The 23,129-nt window shown below is 36.8% G+C and overlaps 1 protein-coding gene across 3 annotated transcripts; it reads left to right on the forward strand.

Moving 5' to 3' along the window:
* The first annotated feature begins 346 nt into the window (after positions 1 to 346).
* On the forward strand, positions 347 to 21,581 carry LOC121416215 (titin-like). Of its 3 annotated transcripts, XM_041609720.1 has the most exons (6): positions 347 to 705; positions 6,564 to 6,601; positions 13,402 to 13,504; positions 14,089 to 14,091; positions 16,394 to 16,510; positions 19,414 to 21,581. In XM_041609720.1, the coding sequence occupies exons 3-6, from the start codon at positions 13,498 to 13,500 to the stop codon at positions 19,689 to 19,691; spliced, it is 405 nt and encodes a 134-aa protein (XP_041465654.1). In that variant the 5' UTR covers positions 347 to 705; positions 6,564 to 6,601; positions 13,402 to 13,497; the 3' UTR covers positions 19,692 to 21,581. The 3 variants fall into 3 exon arrangements, with proteins under 3 accessions (XP_041465654.1, XP_041465669.1, XP_041465661.1); XM_041609735.1 differs by lacking the exon at positions 14,089 to 14,091; XM_041609727.1 differs by lacking the exon at positions 6,564 to 6,601.
* The last annotated feature ends 1,548 nt before the right edge of the window (positions 21,582 to 23,129 follow it).

A 23,129-nucleotide genomic window follows, 5' to 3' on the forward strand; every position in this document is an offset into this window, starting at 1 on the left:
CCAAAAGCAGATCTCCGATACAGGTCAAACACGAATAAATATGATACATCAGCTCCTATGATAATATGTATTCACTATTTTAAGTATAAACGGTCTAAACGTTTTTAGAGTAAAGCGTGGCTGATAGACCAGCAATAGCATCTACATATTATCTCCCGACATATCTACATTGAATTGATCCCGTCCATTTGGTATGTCAGAAATATTTGTTAACATGCATTACTGGGTAAATTTGACGAATGATTTAGAGTAGGAGCGCGGGAGGGTTGATTATTTGTCTACGCGAGCCGATCAGCGACCGGTGACAGCTATAAAGACATGGCGGGCTGGACCCTATCGACTCCCTTCGGATGCCCTAACGCATACCATACCTCGCGATCGAATGTCGGACCCAAATACTTCATTATTAACGGGGCTGGAATCTCGATTAGTGCAACGCGTGCGAGAGCGAGAACGGGATATCGTCGGTTATATCACACGCACAGTATACTCTCCCATCCGTCTTTCGCTTATCGCTGTCTCGCTTGCATGCGGATCATCCACGGTCTTTCTGTGCTAGAACTCATGGCGTAGGGCATAACACGACCCAAGTAACCTTTCTGGAATACCAGTTGACTGGTAGCGGACTTCATACGAAAAGAAAACATTATAACTACGCCCGACGGGACGCTTTCATTAAAACTCACGAGGAATTAAGCATCCAAGGTAGGTGTTTTGCTTTTTGAATACAGCATGTTCGGAAGTGATGGCTCAATAATGAGTTAACATCTGATGCAGATAGTGAATAAAGGTGGAATGGTGCCTGGCACGCTTTGTTATGCACTCAATCCGTAAAGATGTAAACTTCATTGCTTATGAATGTTTCAGTTATCTAATGTTTGTCTATCGCCTCGCCCTAATGTATATCTCATATTGCCATGACGTCTTTAAATTGTTTGTCTTCAACATACCTATGAGATAAAACATTGCCAGTCCTATCTGATAATGCATGTTAATGTTTGTGATATGAAAATGATAAAATGAAACATCATTGCAGCTTGTATAAATGCCTATCGAATTTGAATGCACTTTTATACGGATGTAGGGTAGACCTACATGTCGAAAAAAGTCCTTCACGGAACGTCTGATATTTTTCATAAGTACTCTAATGCATCTTATTGCCCTGCGGGGTCTATACAATATAAACCATGCAAAGGGACGCACATCAATTTTAAAGCTGTAAAAAAACAAATAATAATAAAACATGGAAAGAATAAAAAAAAGGTGAAAATTAAAATAGAACATTATCAAACGAAAATTATTCATTATAATGGTGATGAACAGAAAAAGGAGAGGAAAATAAATGCTCACAGATTTGAAAGAAGTGCATGAGAAAGTTTATGTATATCTTAGGTTTTGTCAAGGAAAACAAGGAAATAATTATGAGTAATGATAAAACAATATTGGTAGTACGTATACATAATCAAAAGAAAAAGAAAATGAAATTAAATGCAATGTATGCAAATATATCAACGTTATATCTTTCTGTAGAAACAATGAAGTCAGAGTTAAGTTCCACATGGTTCATTTAAATATAAATCCAATCCATTCCAACGGTAATTTTGATATAGCGCCTTTTCATTTCGGTTACAATGCGCTGCTCACACACACACACACACACTACTCCATGTCTGGACCAGTAAAACAATGATTTAACACCTCAGAATGGTCAGCTTATTCAATGCCTTTTATACAAGAAAAAAATAGTGAATAGTTCAGTATCAAATTCTTGATAATGGAGAGTCCGTGTAGGGTTTCCTTCTCTTTAAATCTAAACCTCTTTCTTTCGCCTTAATTCTTTTACTCCCCCCTCCCTATTCATTTTCCCTTTCAACCCCCCCCCCCCACCTTACCGGGTTCATTGGTGTGGGAACTGTTCCCCATCTCCTCTCTAAAGAAACCTGTGACAATCGTTCACAGCTGCGAATAACTAATGTCACTATTTACACGCCACCATTGTTATCTATATTGTCGAAAAGATGGGATAAGAGCATCTACAACATGCACCACTACCGAATCCTACCACCCTACCCCTTTGGCCTATGTCATCCTTGCATATACCACCTTCAATTTATTAGACCAACCATTCTTGCCGCCAATACCACCACCACCGCCAGCAACATCAATACCAATGCCTACGTTATTATTGCCGATCGGCGTCACCCGGCCTACCATCGTCGAGTCATCAACGCCACAAATCCCAAATAAATTCATAAATATACCACTTAAACAATATACATGTCATGCACATAGGCCTATGTTAACCTTCAACATCACCCTCATCGTAGCAACAGATGCGCCACCACCGTCATCGCCACAACAACACCTTTTCCATCACCAAAACCACCACCATCACCATTACCACTACCACCAGCACCACCAAATTAACCCAATGCACTTCTACTTCTACCACGACTTCAATCTGCGATAAAACCAACCCCTCCACCACCTTTTCCACCCCTACGCTTTCCCGCCACCACTCTATCGCTACTCACACACCAGTAACCCACAATTACCACCATGGCTACCAACATAATACATACCACCAGTCTGCTACAAATACCATCCATGGTATCCCACTGTGCATCGCAATGTAATTGACACCAGTCACCAGTACCATCCGATGAGGTATTCCCATGGCATACAGTCGTTATACACATCTACTATCATACTGTCGTCATACGGTACTCTGATTGTATGTACAAATAACATATTCGATCCGCTCAAACTTCACGAAAACCCTTTTAAAAATATATCACAATGCCTTACATGTTCAAATGACAAATGTGGACATAACAGGCCCTATCCAGTTACTACTACTACTACTACTACTACATTTACTACTGTTACTATACATCTACTACTACTACTGCTACCACTTCTACTACTATTAGTTCTACTACTATTGTTACTACTACTTCTTCTTCTGCTGCTACTACTACTACTGCTACTACCACTTTTACGTCTAATACTACTACTACTTCTACTACTACTACTACTACTACTACTACTACTACTACTACTACTACTACTACTACTACTACTGCTACTACTACTACTACTGCTGCTGCTGCTACCACTTCTACTACTACTACTACTACTACTACTACTACTACTACTACTACCACTACCGCTATTACTACTGTGGCCCAGTGGATTAGTCTTCTGACTTTGAAACAGAGGGTCGTGGGTTCAAATCCCAGCCAAGGCGTAATTTCCTTCAGCAAGAAATTCATCGACATTGTGCCGCACTAAACCCAGGTGAGATGAATGGGTACCTGGCAGGAATTGATGCCTTGAAATGCACTGAGCGCTTGAAGGCTGCCTGAGCTACTGCCGGGTATCAAAATTAATAATATCCAAGTCCTTTGGAAGCATGGGCATTATGCCATAGTGTGATATGCACTATACAAGAACTGCGTTATTAGTAGTATCATACTTGACGACGAGTTCCGTTCTACTACTATTACTACTACTACTTCTACTTCTATACTACTACTACTACTACTACTACTACTACTACTACTTCTTCTACTTCTTCTAAATTTCAATCACCACCTCCACTACCACTACTTCTACAACCATCGCCACCATCGTCACAAGCAACGTCTCGTCTACTACTACTACTACTACTACTACTACTACTACTACTACTACTACTACTACTACTACTACTACTTCTAGTACTACTACTACTACTACTACTACTACTACTACTACTACTACTACTACTTTTACTACTGCTATCACTTGCTACTGTATACTGGTGTTGTTAGTCTGTAGCCTACTACTTTTAGTGCTTCCAATTTTGCTCAGGACATTTAAGGTAAACCAGGAAATTTCTAATCTTCCAATTACCAATGGGTGAGCCTTTAGATACATTTGGTATATCGAGCATGGTCCCAATAGACAGACAGGAATTCTATTGCACTAGACATCATTACTTTCTACTTAGTTTTGACATGACCGCAAGTCAATTCGTGAACATGATAATTCATCCTACAGCTCTTTTACCACTGACGTCATCAGTGCCTTTCTATTACCTTAAAGAGTATTGAATGGACAAATATTGGGCTTATTCGGAACAGTTATTGATGAGGAGTGAACTTTTTTTACTTATTTGCTAAAATAAAATCAGTTTAATGATGATAAGTAGATTAACGTTACTCATCGTCATTATCATCATAATAATCGCGAATAATTTCCATTCCATGGACAGGATAAAGGAGCAAATGTATGTGGAATCTTAATTATGACAACTTTGAAATTAATTAATCTGTGAGGCGCATGCATAATTATCACGTTCGTTTTGAATAAATAATTCCCTTCAAATGAATACAAAAATTAAGAAAATAAATACATAAATATATAAATAAATTAATAGATATAATGAAATGAATAAAATTAATAAAAAAAGTTAATCAATCATAGATGAATAAATAAAAAAATCTACACACAATGGATCCAGAAATATCGGAATGGCTGACATTATATTGAAATTTAGAATGCAGATAATTACGAGTCGCTTTTTTTTACATTATCGAATTCCATGCTTATTTGTCTACACACTTATATTGTTGGGCAACATACTTTCCACTGTGTAGGGTAATGTATGTTAGTAAGAATAAATAAATAAATAAATAAATAAATATATATATATATACATATATATCATTACCCAATTTGGGCAGATTTTAACCATTAGTTGTGTGGACAGTATATTGCCCAGGGTTGGTTAAAAGTTGGCATTTTTGCCCAACTATTTTAAGAGTGTACTAGTTCCTCTTCGTATATCCTTCAAATATATTCGTATATCTTCCAATACCATCCATGTGTGCTCCTTATGTAATGATACAAGTCGGGTAGTTTCATTTGTATGAATTATGCATTGTACTTTTACAAAGAGATGCCCCAAATTGTTGATATTTGCCCGCCCTTATCAAAATGATATCAGCATATCATAAACAAATGAATTCATTCGCTTATACGGTTTTGAGGATGATTTATATGAAGAGATTTGGGATATTAAGGTTCTAATCGCATAACTGGTTCTTGCTTCTTCTTTATGATATTATACAATTATTAAACTGAAAACAGAACATCCCCGTCGAAATGGTCATGGGGCACCCTTACCCATATTGTCTGTGTATGATTTGTCGTTACCAATGCATGTGCGACACACATTACTCATTAATCATTTAACGAGGTACACTGCACAGTGACGTAAGCTATGTCACTGGAGTATAATTGTATCGCTCATCTCAGTAGGTCATTCGGGGGTACCACTCCGGTCCCACCCCACCCCAATACACATACACACAGTCACCCTTTTATACACCATGTACATACACACACCCACACACACACATCCTCACCGTAGTCTGAGAAAGTGAATTCTGCCTGGAACAAGTCAGAGAAGAAATTTACTATTTTTCAAAGTGACTTCCGATTTTCAAACCACACACACACCCATACACAAGGGGAAGTGGAGAAAAGAAAAGGAAGAATATGAAATGGGAGATCTCGTTATATTAACTATTACAATTTTCTTTAAAAAAAAAACAGTCATGTCTATTTAAGTCGTCTTTCAACCTCCTGCCATCCCTGTTTTATTTACTTTTAGGGCCCGCATTTATCATGTTTATTGGTGTTGTTCCACTTATAACGGAATCTCCGATCAGCATCTGTCTCTTCAATATGAGATAGATCAAAACTTAATCAACTGTTGAATAGGTCTGTCTGTAACGATGGGCCATTATGATATTACTAATCGGATGATACATAACTTAGTTATGGTGTTTCAAGTTTAATGGATTATAGAAGAAAAGTATTGAATTGTACATTAGGCCTTATATGTAAATGTCGAGCTGTTATTCAACAACTGATAAGTTGACCTATCTAGTGGGTTTAATTTTTATGACATCTGAAATAATATATACAACAGATAAAAAAATGTGACATTATCACCCCCACCCTCCCCCCTCATTTGCTCACAGTTTTGTTCACTATGTCTTGGAAACATAAATGTATTTTCCCAAATACTATTGAAATGTATTATTAAACAACCGATTACCATGGTAACTGTTTTGTACATCCCATCTTTTTATTCTAATCAACATGATTTCAGGGTTCGGTATTCTTCTTATGCATATTTTGTGAAATAAAACATGAAACAAAACGTCAAACAACTACAGAAGCATTGGTTATTGATTATGTAATTAATAAGTAAGCGAAATAGTATCCAATAGGTAGGTGTCGAACCCCTTACACATATTATATTTACCAGTCAAGTTTCAAAAATGGCGTTATAAAATAAATAAAGTATTAATGTATAAATTCTTGGATAAACTTATACAACTTTATTTCGGTTAGAGGATGCATAAAACATTAAGAAAGATCACAAACAGAAATTAGAAGGCATTGCAATGGGCAAATTTAAAATATGCGTAGTGAATGTCAAGATAGCATCTTTAAAGCACGAATTATTAATTATCGCAATATTGTTTCCTAATATGTTTTTACAGACAATAATCTGACATACGGACAGAACAGGGTCAAATCGGTATGTATAACGCTGTTGTTTACTATGCTTATATTTCTATTTATCTTCATTATTGGTTATTTTTGGGAAGCGTGAAAATCTGTATCCTTGAAAATGGAATATCACTCTAAAAAAAGATTTACCCAATATTGGGTAAAATGGGAACATGCATGTTGGTTGGGTGAAGAGATTCTAAATATTTCGCAAATTTTACGCAATGTTGCGTTGAAATAGCCCTATAGGGGGTAAAAATATTACACAGCAAACATGCAAGTTCCCTTTCTACGCATTGTTAAGTACCGGCTTGTGCTACAAACAATGACTCCATTAAATGTCTCAATGTTGCCTTAATATATCAATTGTTGATTTTCTCCCCTTTTCCGGGGAAGATTGGTATTAGAATACAATTCAATTTCGGCAGTAATCCTGTCAATCAAGACCTTAGGATGATATAAATTTCAAAGAGTTACCCGAAAGTTTTAAGCTAATCATATCGTTCAAATTGCCCGTTTCTGTATAATAATGTGTTCATGATGATCTGTCAAAATAGGTAGTTATAGACAGCTGGGATCGAGGTCATTTGGAAATCTAATTTGTTCAAAATGTCACTTCAAAGTTGACTGATCTAAAACGTTGCGAACAGAATGAATACCACGTGATTCTGAAATAGCACATGTTTGGGAGGGGTAGCAGGCATTACAAAATTTCCTTCATAGTTTTCTTCTTTGTTTATTTCTTTGGAGTATTTTTGCCACGATCGAATTTTTAAGATCTTTCTTATTTTTGAAGGCAAAATGTTCTGGAAATGGCGATGGTGCTTCAGATTATTCCCCCTTAACATGCTTAAGTTGTCAAATATGTTTTGCCCAGGTTCCCGGCAGGTTATCCAGGTACACCACTGCTCCCATCGCACCCCCCCCCCCCATTGGAATAATTCCGGTACCAACCCTTTCCATTCCAGGGTTCCGTTTCACAAATACTTGTTTAACAACAAATGCATAATTTCTATAACAAACTTACTATCAGCCAATCAGATTGAAGGATTTCAGTAGCTTTTCACTGTTACTGCAAATATGTTTAATGAAACAGGCCCCTGGTCTTCGTTCAATCTTACTCAATCCTGGAAAATGAAAGTAACCCCCTAATCACAGTCAAAAAGGCTTTGATGACAAGCATGACAAACAATGGGGTAGTCTATCGTGAGGGGTGGGAAGAATCGACCTACAGGGCTTCGATAAACACCCGTCTAGCTCCTTGAATGACGTGTATGTGTCCACTGACCTATAACCAGCCATTAATCAAAACATTTAATTGCTTGCCCTGCGAATACCGTTAAGGTTCAGAGAGATGGAGATATCTTAAAGGGGCAGGTTTAAACCGTTTATTGATTCCTTCTGCTTTCTCCGCACGCTTTTGAAGCCGAGCGGGTATTATATCCCATCCTGTTCAAAGCCGTGACGATCAACATACTCTAAATTGCTGGGATTCATTAAATACATGCGGACTGTGCAATTTAGGGACCAACCAAATTCTGGATCTATTTTTAATCCTAAAACTTAATTTTTAAATCTCGAGGATTTGGATTTAGATCCCTCGCGATTTAATAATTGTTCTCTACGAGTAAAACTTAATTCAGACTTCGACCCCCCCCCCCCTACAGCTCGGTTACACATCGTAATTCCGAAGGTTCGTAATTTCGAAGGGTCTTTATTCCGAAGGTTCGTAATTCCGAAACACGTAAATTGCCTATACCTCGATGTTCGTTAATCCGAAAACGTTAAGGGGTTCGTTAATCCGAACATTTGTGGCGTTATTCCGAAGGTTCGATTATCCGAAAACGAAATAAGGTTCGTTGTTCCGAAGGTTCGTCAGTCCGAAAACGAAATAAGAATCGTTAATCATTTAGTTTTCGGACTAACGAACCTTCGGAATTACGAACCTCATTTCGTTTTCGGATTAACGAACCTTATTTCATTTTCGGATTTACGAACCTTCGGAAATACGAACCTCACCTGTAAGTACCTGCAATTTAGAGTTTAGGGCTCAGTGACGTATACAAAAACAGATAGATATATAATTGCTTAAAGGAGACACTCGAAGAATCCAAAGTATTTTATAATGCCTTTTTGTGGTCATCATTGTAAAGGGGAAGTATTACTAATCAGATATATAACTTCACTTTTCAAAATAGTCATTAGAGTTTGCAGAAATCAGCTCTCAAAAATGATTTATTTTCATGCCATATTTCTGCCTTCCATCGGTCCTCTTGCGAGCTCCAGCTGAGTGACGTCCCCCCACACAATGAGCGTGAGCAGCTGAGCTGACAGCAGCCCATTGAAGACGATCTTTCCAATCAGCGTTTTTTTGCTCTTAGAATTGTTTATTCCTCACAAGATTGGTCTTGTTATATAGATAAAAGTTTGAATTTACTGAACAGTGAAATAAAGCGCACATTTAACGTATTTTGGTAACCGATATTTAGCTTAGAAAAAATGATTTTTTTTCAAGAAATATATTTGAATAAACAAAGCATATTTTCACTTAGAAATCACACTTGCCACAAATTGATATTATAATCAATATAAAGCATAGACATTCTTCGTCACGACTGAAAAAAAATTATGAAATTTCATTACGTAACAAAGTCAGGAACCACAAAATAACATGGCAATATCCATCGCGAAATGATTGAAATTGCAGTTGAATTGCCGAAACATGATTAGCCCACAGCGGCGAGCGGACGTTGTTTGATATATCTTAAAAGCACACTAAAATGTAGGGAGTGGTCTGTGGCCAAACGTGTTGGCCATCGTTTTGTCGTGTGCGAGGACCCTGGTTCAAAACTCGGATTAACTTGGTTATTTTTTTTTTATTCCTTCTCGTCCCTACCCAGCTTTTTTTTCTTGTGAAATCCCATTCAGACCTGTATTTATCAAATCTTATTTAATTGCTGCTTTTGATTTTCAAGTTCTTGATTAGATTCTACTCTTATTTGGGATGGGAGGGGTACAGGATGAGTTAAAAGTCAAGTCCACATCAACTAAAAATTATTTGAATAGAGTAATTTCCCTTGCTGTTTTTACTCAAAACAGTCACAAAACAATGATATGCAAATTAGTGTTGTCACATCACATTCGTTTCTAATTTTTTTGTGGCATTTTGTTTTTTAATTCTTTGCAGATTTGAGTATAGGAATTTCTTCATCCGAACACAATAGGTTACATTTACGGAACTGTAACTCTAAATGTTATTTGGAGGAATTAAAATCCCTCTGAAAATTTTTCAGAAAATAAATAGAAAATTAAATATCAAATCTACATGTCATGTAAATATATCAAACAACAAAATACAAAAGAACTTAGTGCGTGTGACATAACGGTTAGTGTAATTTGCACATCGACACAGATGAGCATATCATCGTTTTATAAATTAGGCAAAATTTCTCAATGTTAGAGTAGTAATTATATTAATATGAATCAAAGTTTTTATGAAATTTCCTGCAATATCTTATTTTTCTTTAAATTCAAATGAATTTTTGATTGTGTGGACTTCTCCTTTACTCTTAATGTAGGGAATGCATAGCAATATTTATCCAGAAACAAAATTGTCTTAAAATATGCAAATCTGTAATTGGGCACATGTTCACTTTTCTTTCATCCAGGCCACTTCCTCACACCCACCAGGCTTACAGTCTTAGAACAAAAAAAAATGATGAACCATCACACAACAGCACACAACATTCAGTGCTTCACAATAAATATTTCACTTCTGTTCATACATGTTCATGCAATAAATATTGTGGAAAACAAATAAAAGGCGTACCCATATTCAAATACCGTTTAAAAGGACAAATATATTATACCTTTCGAGAAAAATCAGCACGTTAGATATCTGATAACAAAACACAAATATGGGGCACTGCAAGAAACTTATGTTCCATTGCAAATCAAGCGTAAGTCTTAAATTCAAATTCAAGCGTAATAAGGTTGAGTTGCAATAGCAGTTCAACTACATGTACATGTTTGTCTTTAATCAAAGGACTTACCCTTGATTTGGGACGTGTGATTGATTAGAAAATTTCTTGCAAAATGCCCTAATAACATTAAAATTGTTTTTTTCGTTTTAAGTTGTGTGTTCTTATTTTCGACAAGCTGTATTCCTGTCCAAGTCAATTTTTTTAGTTCTCTCCAAAACTGTGCTCAAAATCGTTTCCAAGATCGATAAAGATAAATTTTCTGTTGCATCATTATCAGTCCAAAACTTGCATCGTAGCTCCTGGAAAGAGTGAAAAAAAAAAATGGCTATATCCAAATCAGTAAGAAGACATGATGGAATCTCCCAGATTGAAGTAGCGAGCAGAGACCAGAAGTCACCAGAGTCAGCAAGTGTGCAGATCTGTGTGTAGAAGAGAGAAAAAATAAAGAAATAATTTAAATAATCAAATCAAAGTATGAATTTCATTATCTTGATGATTGACGACGTGCGGTGGCATGTAATTCCCGGTCAACAACAAATAATAGTAGGTTTAGACACCTGAAAAATTCCACTCAGAACACTGGTGCTCTACCTCAACGCTCAAGTGATGTTTGTGTAGGCCCCACTCTACTTACCACTTAGCGGTAGTGAATCACTTGAGGTACGGTACTCTGTGTCATTACAAAGAGTGCATTTATCTTCATTGTTTTATGTTGAAGGCACTACGCATTCATATGTAGAAGCACTCTAATCAGAAAGAAACACCAGACTCTAGTTTTGGCCAGGAATCAGCATGATCACGGTAACCACTGCTGAAAATTTGTCTTGCTTCATGACATCGGCATTATGGTGATATAATTCTGTGTATCTGGATGTATACGATACAGGGCCCTCCTGAGCATAAACGCATTGGGTACTAGACCTGTGTATAATAAAAACTTAAACATTTGGCCTTATCGTGAAAACATTCGGCCTTATCGTGAAATTTGGTGTTTGTGCGCTCGTTGTGTACAAAGTCAATGGGAGTGGATCACCGCCGTTGACGAAATAAACGGCAGTGAATGGACTGGGGACAAAAACTACGATAATGCCAAACATTCCTCTGAAACAGCATATTTTCAGCCATGGTCCATGCCAGTGCTCCTAAATAATTTAATCGCCTGAGTCCTGACCAGTTTATTTAGAAATCTGACTGACATGTCTGAAGTCTTTGTGAAGAAAAATCTGCTGGAATTGTGCAAAAACATTATTTCTAAAATAAAGACTTTTTAATTTTAATAGTAGTCATGCCAAAATGCATGATTCTAAAATTATATCAGATCTGTATCTGTCATCTGACCTGAATGCATCGTCAGAACAAGTACAGACTACAGTTTCCAAACATGCTTACCTTGACTTTTGACTGGATCAAACAGCGTAACCTGCATCGGCAGCAAGTGAATGGGACCGTACAGCTTGGAATCAGAGCAACACAACGAAGACTGTCGAGTGGACAAAATCGGTCTTTCCAGTTCATAATTCAATAAAAATGGACAAAGTAACACAGTTCTGGTTCTCTTATAGTCTGAAGATGTCGAAATCGGATATCACAACACATTAAGAAAACGGTAAATTCGAAGAAAAATAGAGACCAGGAAGGTGTATCAGTGTATTATGCACAGAGAGATAGTGTGTAGTCGATCATGTGACGTCATTATTCTCGACTGTTTTCGATCGCGTGAATGTCTGCCTGGGGGCGGCTGGGGGGCTGAGAAGGGTCTCTATTAATGTCATTTCTTGCATTTCCACAACATCTGTAAGACTTTTTAGTGACATATTTGTGTATAAAAAGACAAGACCTTTCCATTCATATATAATTTGTCTATAATCATCACTTTCGTGAATTTTCTTTGTGTGTATCCTTTAACTTACACTTACCAATCAAAATCATGGTCCAGAGAAAACAGAAACCAATCACATTAGTTTTATAGGCGTATTCTTGCACATGCACCCTTATGTCAAGGTCTGTTATTGGAGGCGGATCTTAGTGAGATGTGGACTTAGTATATTTGGAAGCATACTAGTAATTGTTATAGCTCCCGATGTGAAGGGGGGGATTCGTTTGTTCACTGGAGTTTTCACATACTTCGAAAGCAATGAGACAAATTGTACCTTATTTCTGTGTATTTCAGTTACCCGAAGAACTAGGGTGGAAAATAGAAACTATGACACTTCGAAGTTTAACTAAATCATTAATAAAACACGATTTTTGGTCTGCATCTTTGAAAAAAGCTCACCCGACCACGTGTTCATGCTCCATTTAGTTTTATTTCTCAGACAGAAAGACAAAGTCATCTTCTGGCGTTCTTAACCTATTCATTTTTAATTGTAACCAATATGTTGCCATAGTTACAGATTTGGTTGTTGTATAATCTTTCTTTTGGGCTTAAGTCTGCCAAAAGAAGACGAGTCGTTTTTACCTGCAGCGTTCCATACCCAAATTAATCATTTTAAAAACACGACAGCCGTGTACTTAGAACTAGAGAATTATGTGTGTTACGATGCTTATAGGCTGCATAACATGAAACAAATACCATGTAATATGATACAATATCAGGGGCGGATCCACTATTAATCCCTATTTCGTTTTAAGGATTAATAAACCTTGGCAATAACGAACCTTATTTTTTTCGAAATAAAACGTCTTTGGAAATGTCAAACCCTGAGTATTTCAACTCTTGTAATTAAATAACTTTTTAATCTATCCATGATCTATCTATCTTACTGATTTACTATTCCCTTTTATTTGGCCATATTTTTGTCAAATCTCTCTCTCTCTCCCTCTCTCTCTCTCTCCCTCTTTGCAGAACATTACCAGGGAACGTGAAGAGGCAGGCAACTTGATTTAACGTTCTTAAAACTTAAAGAAATTCAGCCACTGAGGAGAATCTAGCGAAGGAATAATGTCAGGTTTGTTTTAACAGCGTTTATATACATGTATATATAGAAGTTTTCATTTCAAAATGCGGGAAAAGTTAATGTTGTACTTTTCCGGTCAAATTTAGGTAGAATCCACAATGTAAAAAATATTGGGTAGAATTTAAATCAGCATGGGGGCAATTATGTGTCCAACCAATTTAGGGCAGTATTTTACCCAATGCGGGAAGCATATAAGCAGCAGTTGCTTTAGAATGGGTGAAATTTTCATCACACTTCCTGAAAAAAAATGCCCAAAAGAAATTCCCAATGTTGGTTGGACACATAATTACCCTCATAGAGCATAATTACCCTATATTTTTAGAGTTTATTAATAAGCTATATGATAGAAATATATTTGGGCTGTAACAATATATCATTCAAGCATCTGTAACTTTTTTAAAAGTTGTTTAATACATTTTGTGTTTTTCTGCAATGTAAACGATTGAAATTAGGCCCGTGTAGCAAATCTGGTCCCGAATCTTCATGATTTCATAATGATAAATCTGTATTTATTTTGTTTCTCCTCTCCACTGATATCCTTATAATAAAACCGAAATATCAATTCTGCGCAAAAGCAAGTAAGTATCACACATTTAAAAACGAAATGGAATTCACTGATTTTTGGTCTGCATCTTTGGAATAAGCTCACCCGACCACGTGTTCATCCTCCATTTTGTTTTATTGCTCAGACAGAAAAACAAAGTCATCTTCTGGCGTTCTTAACCAATTCATTTTAAATTTTAACCAATCTGTTGCCATAGTGACAGATTTGGTTGTTGTATAAATTTTCTTTTGAGCTTAAGTCTGCCAAAAGAAGACGAGTCATTTGTACCTGCAGCGTTCCCTACCAAATTTAATCATTTTAAAACTTTCATTTAGGGCGTCGCATGGAAAGAATAGCAGGATTAATACAGGATGTTTCTTTGAAAAAAAAGGGAATCGAAGTTTAAAGGTCAGCTATATCAATACTACATAATTTATTCTTGTAATTTCTATTTTACATAATTGAGTAACTTAAATTTGACACTATACCTTGAATCAGATTTGTCATGGATCACATAGTTAAGGTCCATCGAAGGCGAAGGGTACAAAACCCACTTTTTCCAAGTGTTGGGTTTTAACATTACATGCACGAAGCCAATTTGGTGCAAGGTTTGGTGCAAGGTTTTTGTTTCACACAGCAAAAACTGTGGTGTTAACCGGTGTACATAGAGGACCACACCAGTTATTTTACACCGGTGTTAAATTGGTGGTGTTAGTTTTACACCTATAGGTGTTATTACAACACCTATGGTTGTACACTCTTTGGTGTTATGTTCAATCTCTAGGGTGTTATTTTAACACCTCAGGGTGTGGTCCTCTATTAACACCAATTGGTGTCAATTTTAACACCACAGTTTTTACAGTGCATGAGAGTTTTTCCTTCAAAATTCATTGACGGACGCAAGATGTTTAATTAAATTTAATCAGATACTGAAGGGTGTAGAATATGAATCACAAGAATGAAATATGCATTCCTGATATAGCAGACCTTTAAAATTCGGTTACCTTTTATAGGCCTTTTAAACACCCTGTTTATACACGTTAGAAGTGAACTATGCAGCAAATTAGTTGATTTGGGGGATGACAAAATTATGTGATGTTACCTCAAATTTTAAGTAAACATAAAAATCAAAATAAGACAAAAAAAGAAGTTTATATTTGCGACAGAACGAAAACAAAAACAAACGGATGGGCTCCATGAAATGCAATATTGTGATGATATTCTCTTTCCTCTTAAAATACATCATTTCTAGCTGTCTTGGTCCGCAATATCATTTAATATCTCTGACATTCTTTTAAGCGACGTCTGCTGCATTAAGTGTCCACAGTTTTGTTTTAATTGCCAGTTTTGTCCATCAAAAAGTAATGTGTTTGCTGTTAGCCACGTTGTCATCAAGGATTATGATACCATTTACATTATTTTGTTCTCAGAAATCTCTATATTCTATAATTCAATTCATCAATCCATACATAATATACATGTATATAAAAGGTATATCACCATTCGTTAATCATTCATTCCTGCCTAATACTGTTTGAATGAAAAATAAAATTATTTTAAAAAATCTCATCGGCTCATTTCACGACCATGTTTTATTCATATTGGTAATGTATCACATTTTCCAATCTTTGAAAATAATCATAGTTAATTTTATGAAAAAAGAATCTATACAAATGCTTGCAATGAAACACAATGTATATATTTTATTTGTAAAAACATGGTTATATGCAATTAAGTTTGATGTGATTGTATTGCAAGCTACATCCACCGTGTCCATAAAAATATCAACATTAATGTTTTGTACATGAAATTAAAATAAGTTGTGTAAAAATGAAAGGTTATCTTACATGTCAACTTGGCAAGACGTTCAATTAGCGTATTGAGCATTTTATTTTTACACAACTGTCTATGAGTGTTGCTTTTGTTCATATCGCCATACCATAATTTACTCATTCATTCACTCCATCCATGTTGTTTCTCATCCTTTTTCTCCACCCATTCGTCACCTACCCCATTTCTTGTCATCCGTGTATGTTCCTCTGTTGGTTATCCTTTGCATGTGTGTTCACTTCTTCCTTTCTTCTGCCCATTGGCGTTTGAAAATGCTATCCTTCCTTTTTCGTATGTCTTTGACGTGGCTGTTTCTCTCTCTCTTCCTCTGCTTTTGGTTGACTCCTTTCCCGTTTCTCTTCCGATTTGTCCGTTGGTCTCTTTTCCTGATCTGGCTCTACCTGCCCTTATTCTGTCTCTTCGTTTTGTCCCTCTCTGCTTGACTTTCGTTTTCCCGGTTTTTGGTTGTTCGTCCGCCTGTCTCTGGCTTTCATTCTTCCCTTCAGTTGGTAACAAGCCAAGCTACAAGGGGCCCAAGATCGAGGTCCGTCAACAGTCGAGGTCGATTGAAGAAGGCAAGAGAGTCAACCTGTTCTGCAGACTTACAGAAGAACCCGAAACAGGTTAGTGATACTACGAATATCCTGTAGGAGCCCGAAGACATGGAAAACTTAAGACACGTTCCCGTTTAAAATCGGGTTAAGGCCCTTTTGGCATAAGTCCGACGTTATATTCAGCAACAACAATTTCAATTCTCCTTTATGCTCGCCTCTCATATTCTCAACTAATCGCATTTGATGTTTTCAGTACTTTCGAGAGTAGTTTGCATAACATTGGAGTGTTCGCTTTCAACAACATGAAAAATGGATCGTCAAATACCCTTCATGACAATGAGCAACCGAGGATTCTTTGTCCAAAATTGGAATAAAAAATAGCAGTTTCGTCCTAGATTCAAGGGCGCCGGAAGCGGGGGGGGGGGCACTTGCCCCTCCCCCCCAAAGAAAATTTTGGGGGGCAAAACGAGATTTTGCCCCCCCCCCAATGTGCCCCCCTAAAAGTAGAAAAATGATATCATTTAAGGACAAAAGTAAAGGATGAAGGCACTTTTCTGCCTAAGAATTGTCATTTCCATTGTCAAAAATGAAAAAATTTCGCCCCTGACGGGGCAATTACATATCATAGTAAGCCTTGCGTCTTTTGACGAACATGTCCCTCTGTGAAACATACCTTTGATAAGCCCCTTTTCCATCTTATTACAGTGTGATAACGTTTAACCTTTTAATGAATACATTTCAGACTAAAACCGAATGGCAAATTGAAAGTGGTTCACCAATGCATGCTGGCTGTGTCGGCTAACAAACTCGCGGTCGCCCAGAAACGCTCAGACCGGACCCGATATCACCAACGCGCGTGAACGATAGTTACTCGAGCAACATATGGAATCTGAAAATGGCTGTAAACCGAAAAGTTTAGAGGCTTGAGTATATAGTTTAGAGGCTTGAGTAGTTGCTTATTGGATAAATGAGAAGATGCTAGCTTGAGTCGGCGAATGGAGTGCAGAGCAGGAGTACTCATCTATCAACTAATCAAACCTCTTCAACTCTTCAACCTTTTCTGGTTTACTGTCTTTATCAGGACTACGCTCATTTGAACAAAAAAATTACTTGACTATCAACTGTCCACTTCCTCCTATTAATTTCACTTCTTCCTCTATCCACTTTTTTGAAAACTCCACATGGTGTACCGTCAACCACATCCGCTATTGGAATGTAATTGTTTTCTTCTAAACAATGTTACATAATGTACATTATGAACTGCCGTAGTTTGTTAATTCATGATTATTTACAAATGAATATTTCCTGGAATTTGATATTCATCATTTCCTAGTTATGGTCACATTTTCCCCTGAAAATATGTAAAGAAAAAAGAAGATTTTGAAGGGGTCATCCAAAAGTGCTTCCCAGTCATACAAAACATGCCAAAGGAAACACATAAATCGAGTAATGTTTTAAATTTTCAGAAAAGTTTTAAATTGTTAGACAATAGTTAAGCAGGTCATATTTCTTTTTCCTCCAGTTACAAAATATGAAACGTTTTGCCTATGCATGGATAATCAGGGTCTATCTCCAATGCTGAGGTCAGAAATGATTTGCATAGAATGGGGATTTAAGTGCTTATCGACGTCTGCCACGTCAGAATAGTATGATATTTTGAATTTGAAAAGACATTAATTAGAATGTATTTTGTATTTGTTGTTACGCTTCTTCTGCTTAATACACTCCTTTAAAACTTACGATAATTGTGCTCTCTCGCGTCGTCCGTGTATGTAAATGTACACAAATAAATATTTCTAAAAGGATATTGCATGAAAAATGTAATTTCCGGTATTTTGAGTCAATATAAGCGTATTACGTAATTTAATTGATCAGACACGAAAACCACATTCCGAAGCGATCGTTTTGCGCGTAGATTTCATAGGTTCTCATAAATTCTGAGTATAGTCTTCGTAGTGAATTTTATGTTTAGTTCTCAAGAAATTTATTTTTGAATTCTCTTAAAAACGCAACTTTTATACTCCATTTTTACACAAAGTCCTCACGGGGGGGGGGGGGGGGGGGGTCCAACCCCCTCTCCGGCTTGATCGCTTCGGTATCTCAATCTGTCAAAAATATTGTGCCCCTTCGGGATTTTGCCCCCCAAAACTGAAAGTGTTCCGGCGCGCCTGCCTAGATTCTTGACATATTTGCAATTTTGTGTGTGCTCCGAAACTTTGGACGAAACTTCTGTTCCGGTTCACCGATTTTCGACAAAGACCTGCCAGCTGTTCATTGTCATTTGACGGGTATTTTACTACTACTACTACTACTACTAATTTTAATAGTAGGCATTTATATAGCGCCATCTATCTAGAAATAATCTATTCAGAGGCGCATTGTAATTATTATTATTACCCCGGCTTTATCTCGAGCTGCCTTTTAGCGCTCAGTGCGTTCAAGGAATTAATCCTGCCGGGTAGCCATTCATCTCACCTGGATCGAGTGCAGCACAATTACGCCATGGCTGGGATTTTCAATAGATTTACTTTGTTCTTGAATCCGTCGCGTGTAATAACCTGCTAAAAACGAATCATAGTCCGACAGGCAGACAGATGTAACAGACCTACTGGCACCGTTTCATAAGGTGTCATCAATGAAAATCATGTTTTCATTGGCTAACAGTAACCAAAGTAACGGTCTTTTTCAGCCAATGTAATGACAAGTTTTCAGTGGCAACATTCATGTCACTGCAAATTTTCGGGCGTCTTACCTGTGTTTAGTAGGACCTTGATCTTTTCGAATGGGGTTACGCAAAGAGTTTAGAGACGAGGGACAGCATTAAAAATTGACATTGTAACAAGTTCTGAATGCTATCTTCTTGTGTCTAGAAAGGGTTGGGATCAAAAAGAGAAAAAAGTGCCAAAGATACATCTTTGATCCGAATCTCTATACATCCCTCACCAATTCTTCTGCTTTCTTCTTGTTTTTAGTACACTGGATCCTGGATGACGAAGACTTGAAGAGCGGCGGTCGGTTCAAGGTTTGGAACGACAAATGCGACTGCTACTGCCAGATCCTCGTCACCAAAGAAGACGACGCCGGGCTCTACGTCTTCAAGGCCCGCAACAAGCGGGGAGAATGTTGCACCACCTTCAGCCTCCACGTCATACCTGCCGTCAAACCTCTCAGTGACGTAGACGTGAAGGAGCTTCTTTGGCAGAATACCCAACAGAACGAAGAGCTTGTAAAACCAATAGTATCTAAATAAGTTTTAAAAATATGCAAATGTAAAAGACTTTGTTTGGCATCAAATGGGTACCGCGTCAGTCGTCACCACCACCATCATGCATGAGATCTTCATGCTTGAGATCATCAGACATTTTAGTTCTGGCATGGGGAGCGTTCCATCAATATGTGTCGTATGATAAGTTGTCGGATCAGACAACTTCCATTAAAATTTGATTGGCCGAAAAGCTCCGTTACTATGGTAACTGCCGGATAAAACAGCATCTGTTGGATAAAACATCCGACAGGTGTTTTCATGAAACGCCCCCGGGACAGCGTCTCATTAAAAAGTGCCGTGTGAGAAGTTGTCTGATCAGACAACTTTCCTTGATTTTGATTGGCTGAGAAGCACTGGTGTCTGACTGTTGCCATGATAACTGTTGGTTACAGCTGACTTTGTCGGATAAAACACCCGACAGGGCATTTCCCAGCATCAACTGCAGAATTGCCACAGTGGTTGGCGTTGTCACGGAACAGGACAGCATTGACACTCTCTGATGGATGATAATTATACAAGAATTATTATTAGCACAAAGACAGTCTCTATCACAAATGCAATTCATGAGCCCCATGCCTGTATCTACAGGCCCGGAAGCAGGTGACAATGCAATCAAAATAACTCCTTCATAAATGACTGCAGACTGATATGAACGCGCGCCTCCAGCCAGTTAACAACAAGTTCTCCTTCAATCATGGTGGAAAAATAAATTCTACATAATCATAATTGGCACCAAACGGCCGAATTTCAAGTACCATTATCCATTCATCTAACACGATCCATTTTCATTAACTCAATAAATTTCAAAATCAACTTTTAAAATCCATTTTCTTGAATACGCGGTACCCGTCTGATGCCTAACATTGTGGGATTCTCTCATTTTTTTTCGAGGACAAAATCCAAGTTTTTGATTTTTAAAAGTGGTTCGTTGAGGTCTTCCTGCCAACTTGGTTCCCTCCGCTATATCCAGATATTAAGAGGTCTTCCGAGTTTTAATTTTAAGTATTGATGTGATATTGATAAGATGTTCATGTCAATTGCGATCTATATACTGAAGGTGAATTGTGTCTGTCCAATTGAAAAGCAACTCGTAATTTACTCGTTCTGTAAAACAGTATACTTGTAAAATGTTATTCACTCAATGTGAATTGTATCTGTCGAATTGAAAAGAGAAACAACTTGTACTGCAAAATGTTATTTATTCACTGAAGGTAAATTGTATCTGTTGAATTTAAAGGAGAAAAAAAATCTGTATTGTAAAATATTATACAGTGAATGTAAATTATGTTTGGTAAAATTAAGTGAGAATATGTACAGCGTTGCTCTCAATTAACGTCCGACAATCATCATAACTCTTTGAAGATTGTGTTTGAAAATAGCAAGCAACAATTATAATCTTTATCAGAAGAAAATGGATTTAGATGCATAGGATTCTTTCATTTATATACCGGAAAACTCTCTGAATAATATATAGGCCTATATGCATTTACAAATGACTAGTGAAAATTATCACACTAGATAAAACATAATTCTTTTATTGACTTCAGAAAAAATACCAGTTACACAAAGCAGCTTGTTTTATTTTTATAAGAAACTTATTACTAAAAGCATTGAATTGGGAAAATTTTGAAGGCCTGTTTTGCAGATATGGTGAGCTAATCCTACAAAACGTGAGTAGGTAAGCGGGGAAAAGAAACAATTTTGAATTATTGCTCAATTTGTCCAAAGTTTTTTTGTATGTCGAATCAGCGAGAAATTCAATGAAATTCAATTAAGAATAGCATGTAAATATACAGTACAATTATTTTTATGATATATATATTTTTAGATGGAGACACCCCAGCCCTAACCAGATAAGCGCGTGACGAAAACAAACAAATATTTTGTGACCCGTTTTCATCTTTTACTGACACCCGACTCATCGAAGTCCATCATTAGTATATTCGGTTATCAAAAGCTGAATGGGTCGTCTATCATGGCTCCCATTAGTTAGCAGATTCCATCATTATTTGTTATTTATAATGTATTGTTGAATTTACACAATCATCGAATTAACCGGGGTTAACAAAATGATCTTATATGCCAACCCCCCCCCCCCCCCCTCTCCATCTAACCCCCAAACCTCAATCTCTCTTCTCTCTCCCTCTCTCACATCCACATATTTCTAACGCCAAGATAAAAAATAACTGTTGTACATAGTGTATATCTTCATTGGAGAATTGGATTCCTTTTGCAGTGTCTGTTTCAGCCGAGATTGCTCGGATCATAAAACCCTCACCCCATTATACTTTTAACCGCCTCTTGTTGGTCACAAGTTTTTAATATACTTGAAAATATGTCACTTTCCTATGAAAAAAAGGTAAAGGTTCACAGAAGACAACGAGAGCGGCAATACAAATAACATGTTAACTTTCTCTGTGTGGCATGAAGAGTGATGCAAGGTTAATTTGCATAAGAAAACCTCAATATGCAAATCGCAGGAGCAAGACTTTCCTTAATACATGTGTGCAATGGGCTTCATTTTTTTCTGTATTTCTAAGATTGAATATTGATATGGCCATACGCAGCCCCCCCCCCCCCCCGGTAAAATGTATGCGTATGGCCATGAATATTTCATTTCTAGCTTCAGTGGTAGCATATATTTCTTATTTACTGATACCAAATGTAATATTCAAAATACAATATACCTTATTTCAAATTATGATTTGATACAGATGTGGGCTTTTGAAAAATGATCACAATTGTTATTTCAAATGTGTGCTTTTTTAATATTCCCTTCCATTCGTGTGCTATTTTTCAAATTAAATATGTTGATAAAATTGAAGTTGTTCAAATTATGCAATAATAAATGTGAGCACGATCGTAGCCTCTCTTCCTATTTTATACAACACTTTACCCAGAATTATATTAACTGGGTCTTGCATTGATACACGGAGGCTGATGTGGGATAGAAATAGCGGCTTTCAACCATTTTGTGCCTTTCAGTGTAAGTTAAGCAGGATACTGAATATACAATGTTTGTGGAATTCATATGCCTCAGTGCCTTGAATCTGAGGGAGATGAATTTTAGGTGTACATGATCTATGCTGGGTGGGTACTATACTCTTTTAAAGGAAACGGATTATTTTTGGTTTCACATTTTGACAGTTTCTGTTGGGTAAATATGGATGATACACTGTAAAGTAATACTTCTTATATCGATGTCAAGGTTGTCATGGAATTAAATGTGTTATCGTTCACCTGTTTTAAATATATACCATGCATTCGATTTGTTGTACTTGACTATGTTTGAGTGAATTTGTCATTTCAGAAGAATGATCTAATTGACCTGTATAGTACGACTATTTCAGTTTATCAGATGCAGAAAAATCTTTTCACCAACTTTTCTTTTAAGAATTATAGAATTTTGTCCTTCAAAAGTTT

The sequence above is a fragment of the Lytechinus variegatus genome, chromosome 1 (assembly GCF_018143015.1).
Source record: "Lytechinus variegatus isolate NC3 chromosome 1, Lvar_3.0, whole genome shotgun sequence".
Lineage (NCBI taxonomy): Eukaryota > Metazoa > Echinodermata > Echinoidea > Temnopleuroida > Toxopneustidae > Lytechinus > Lytechinus variegatus.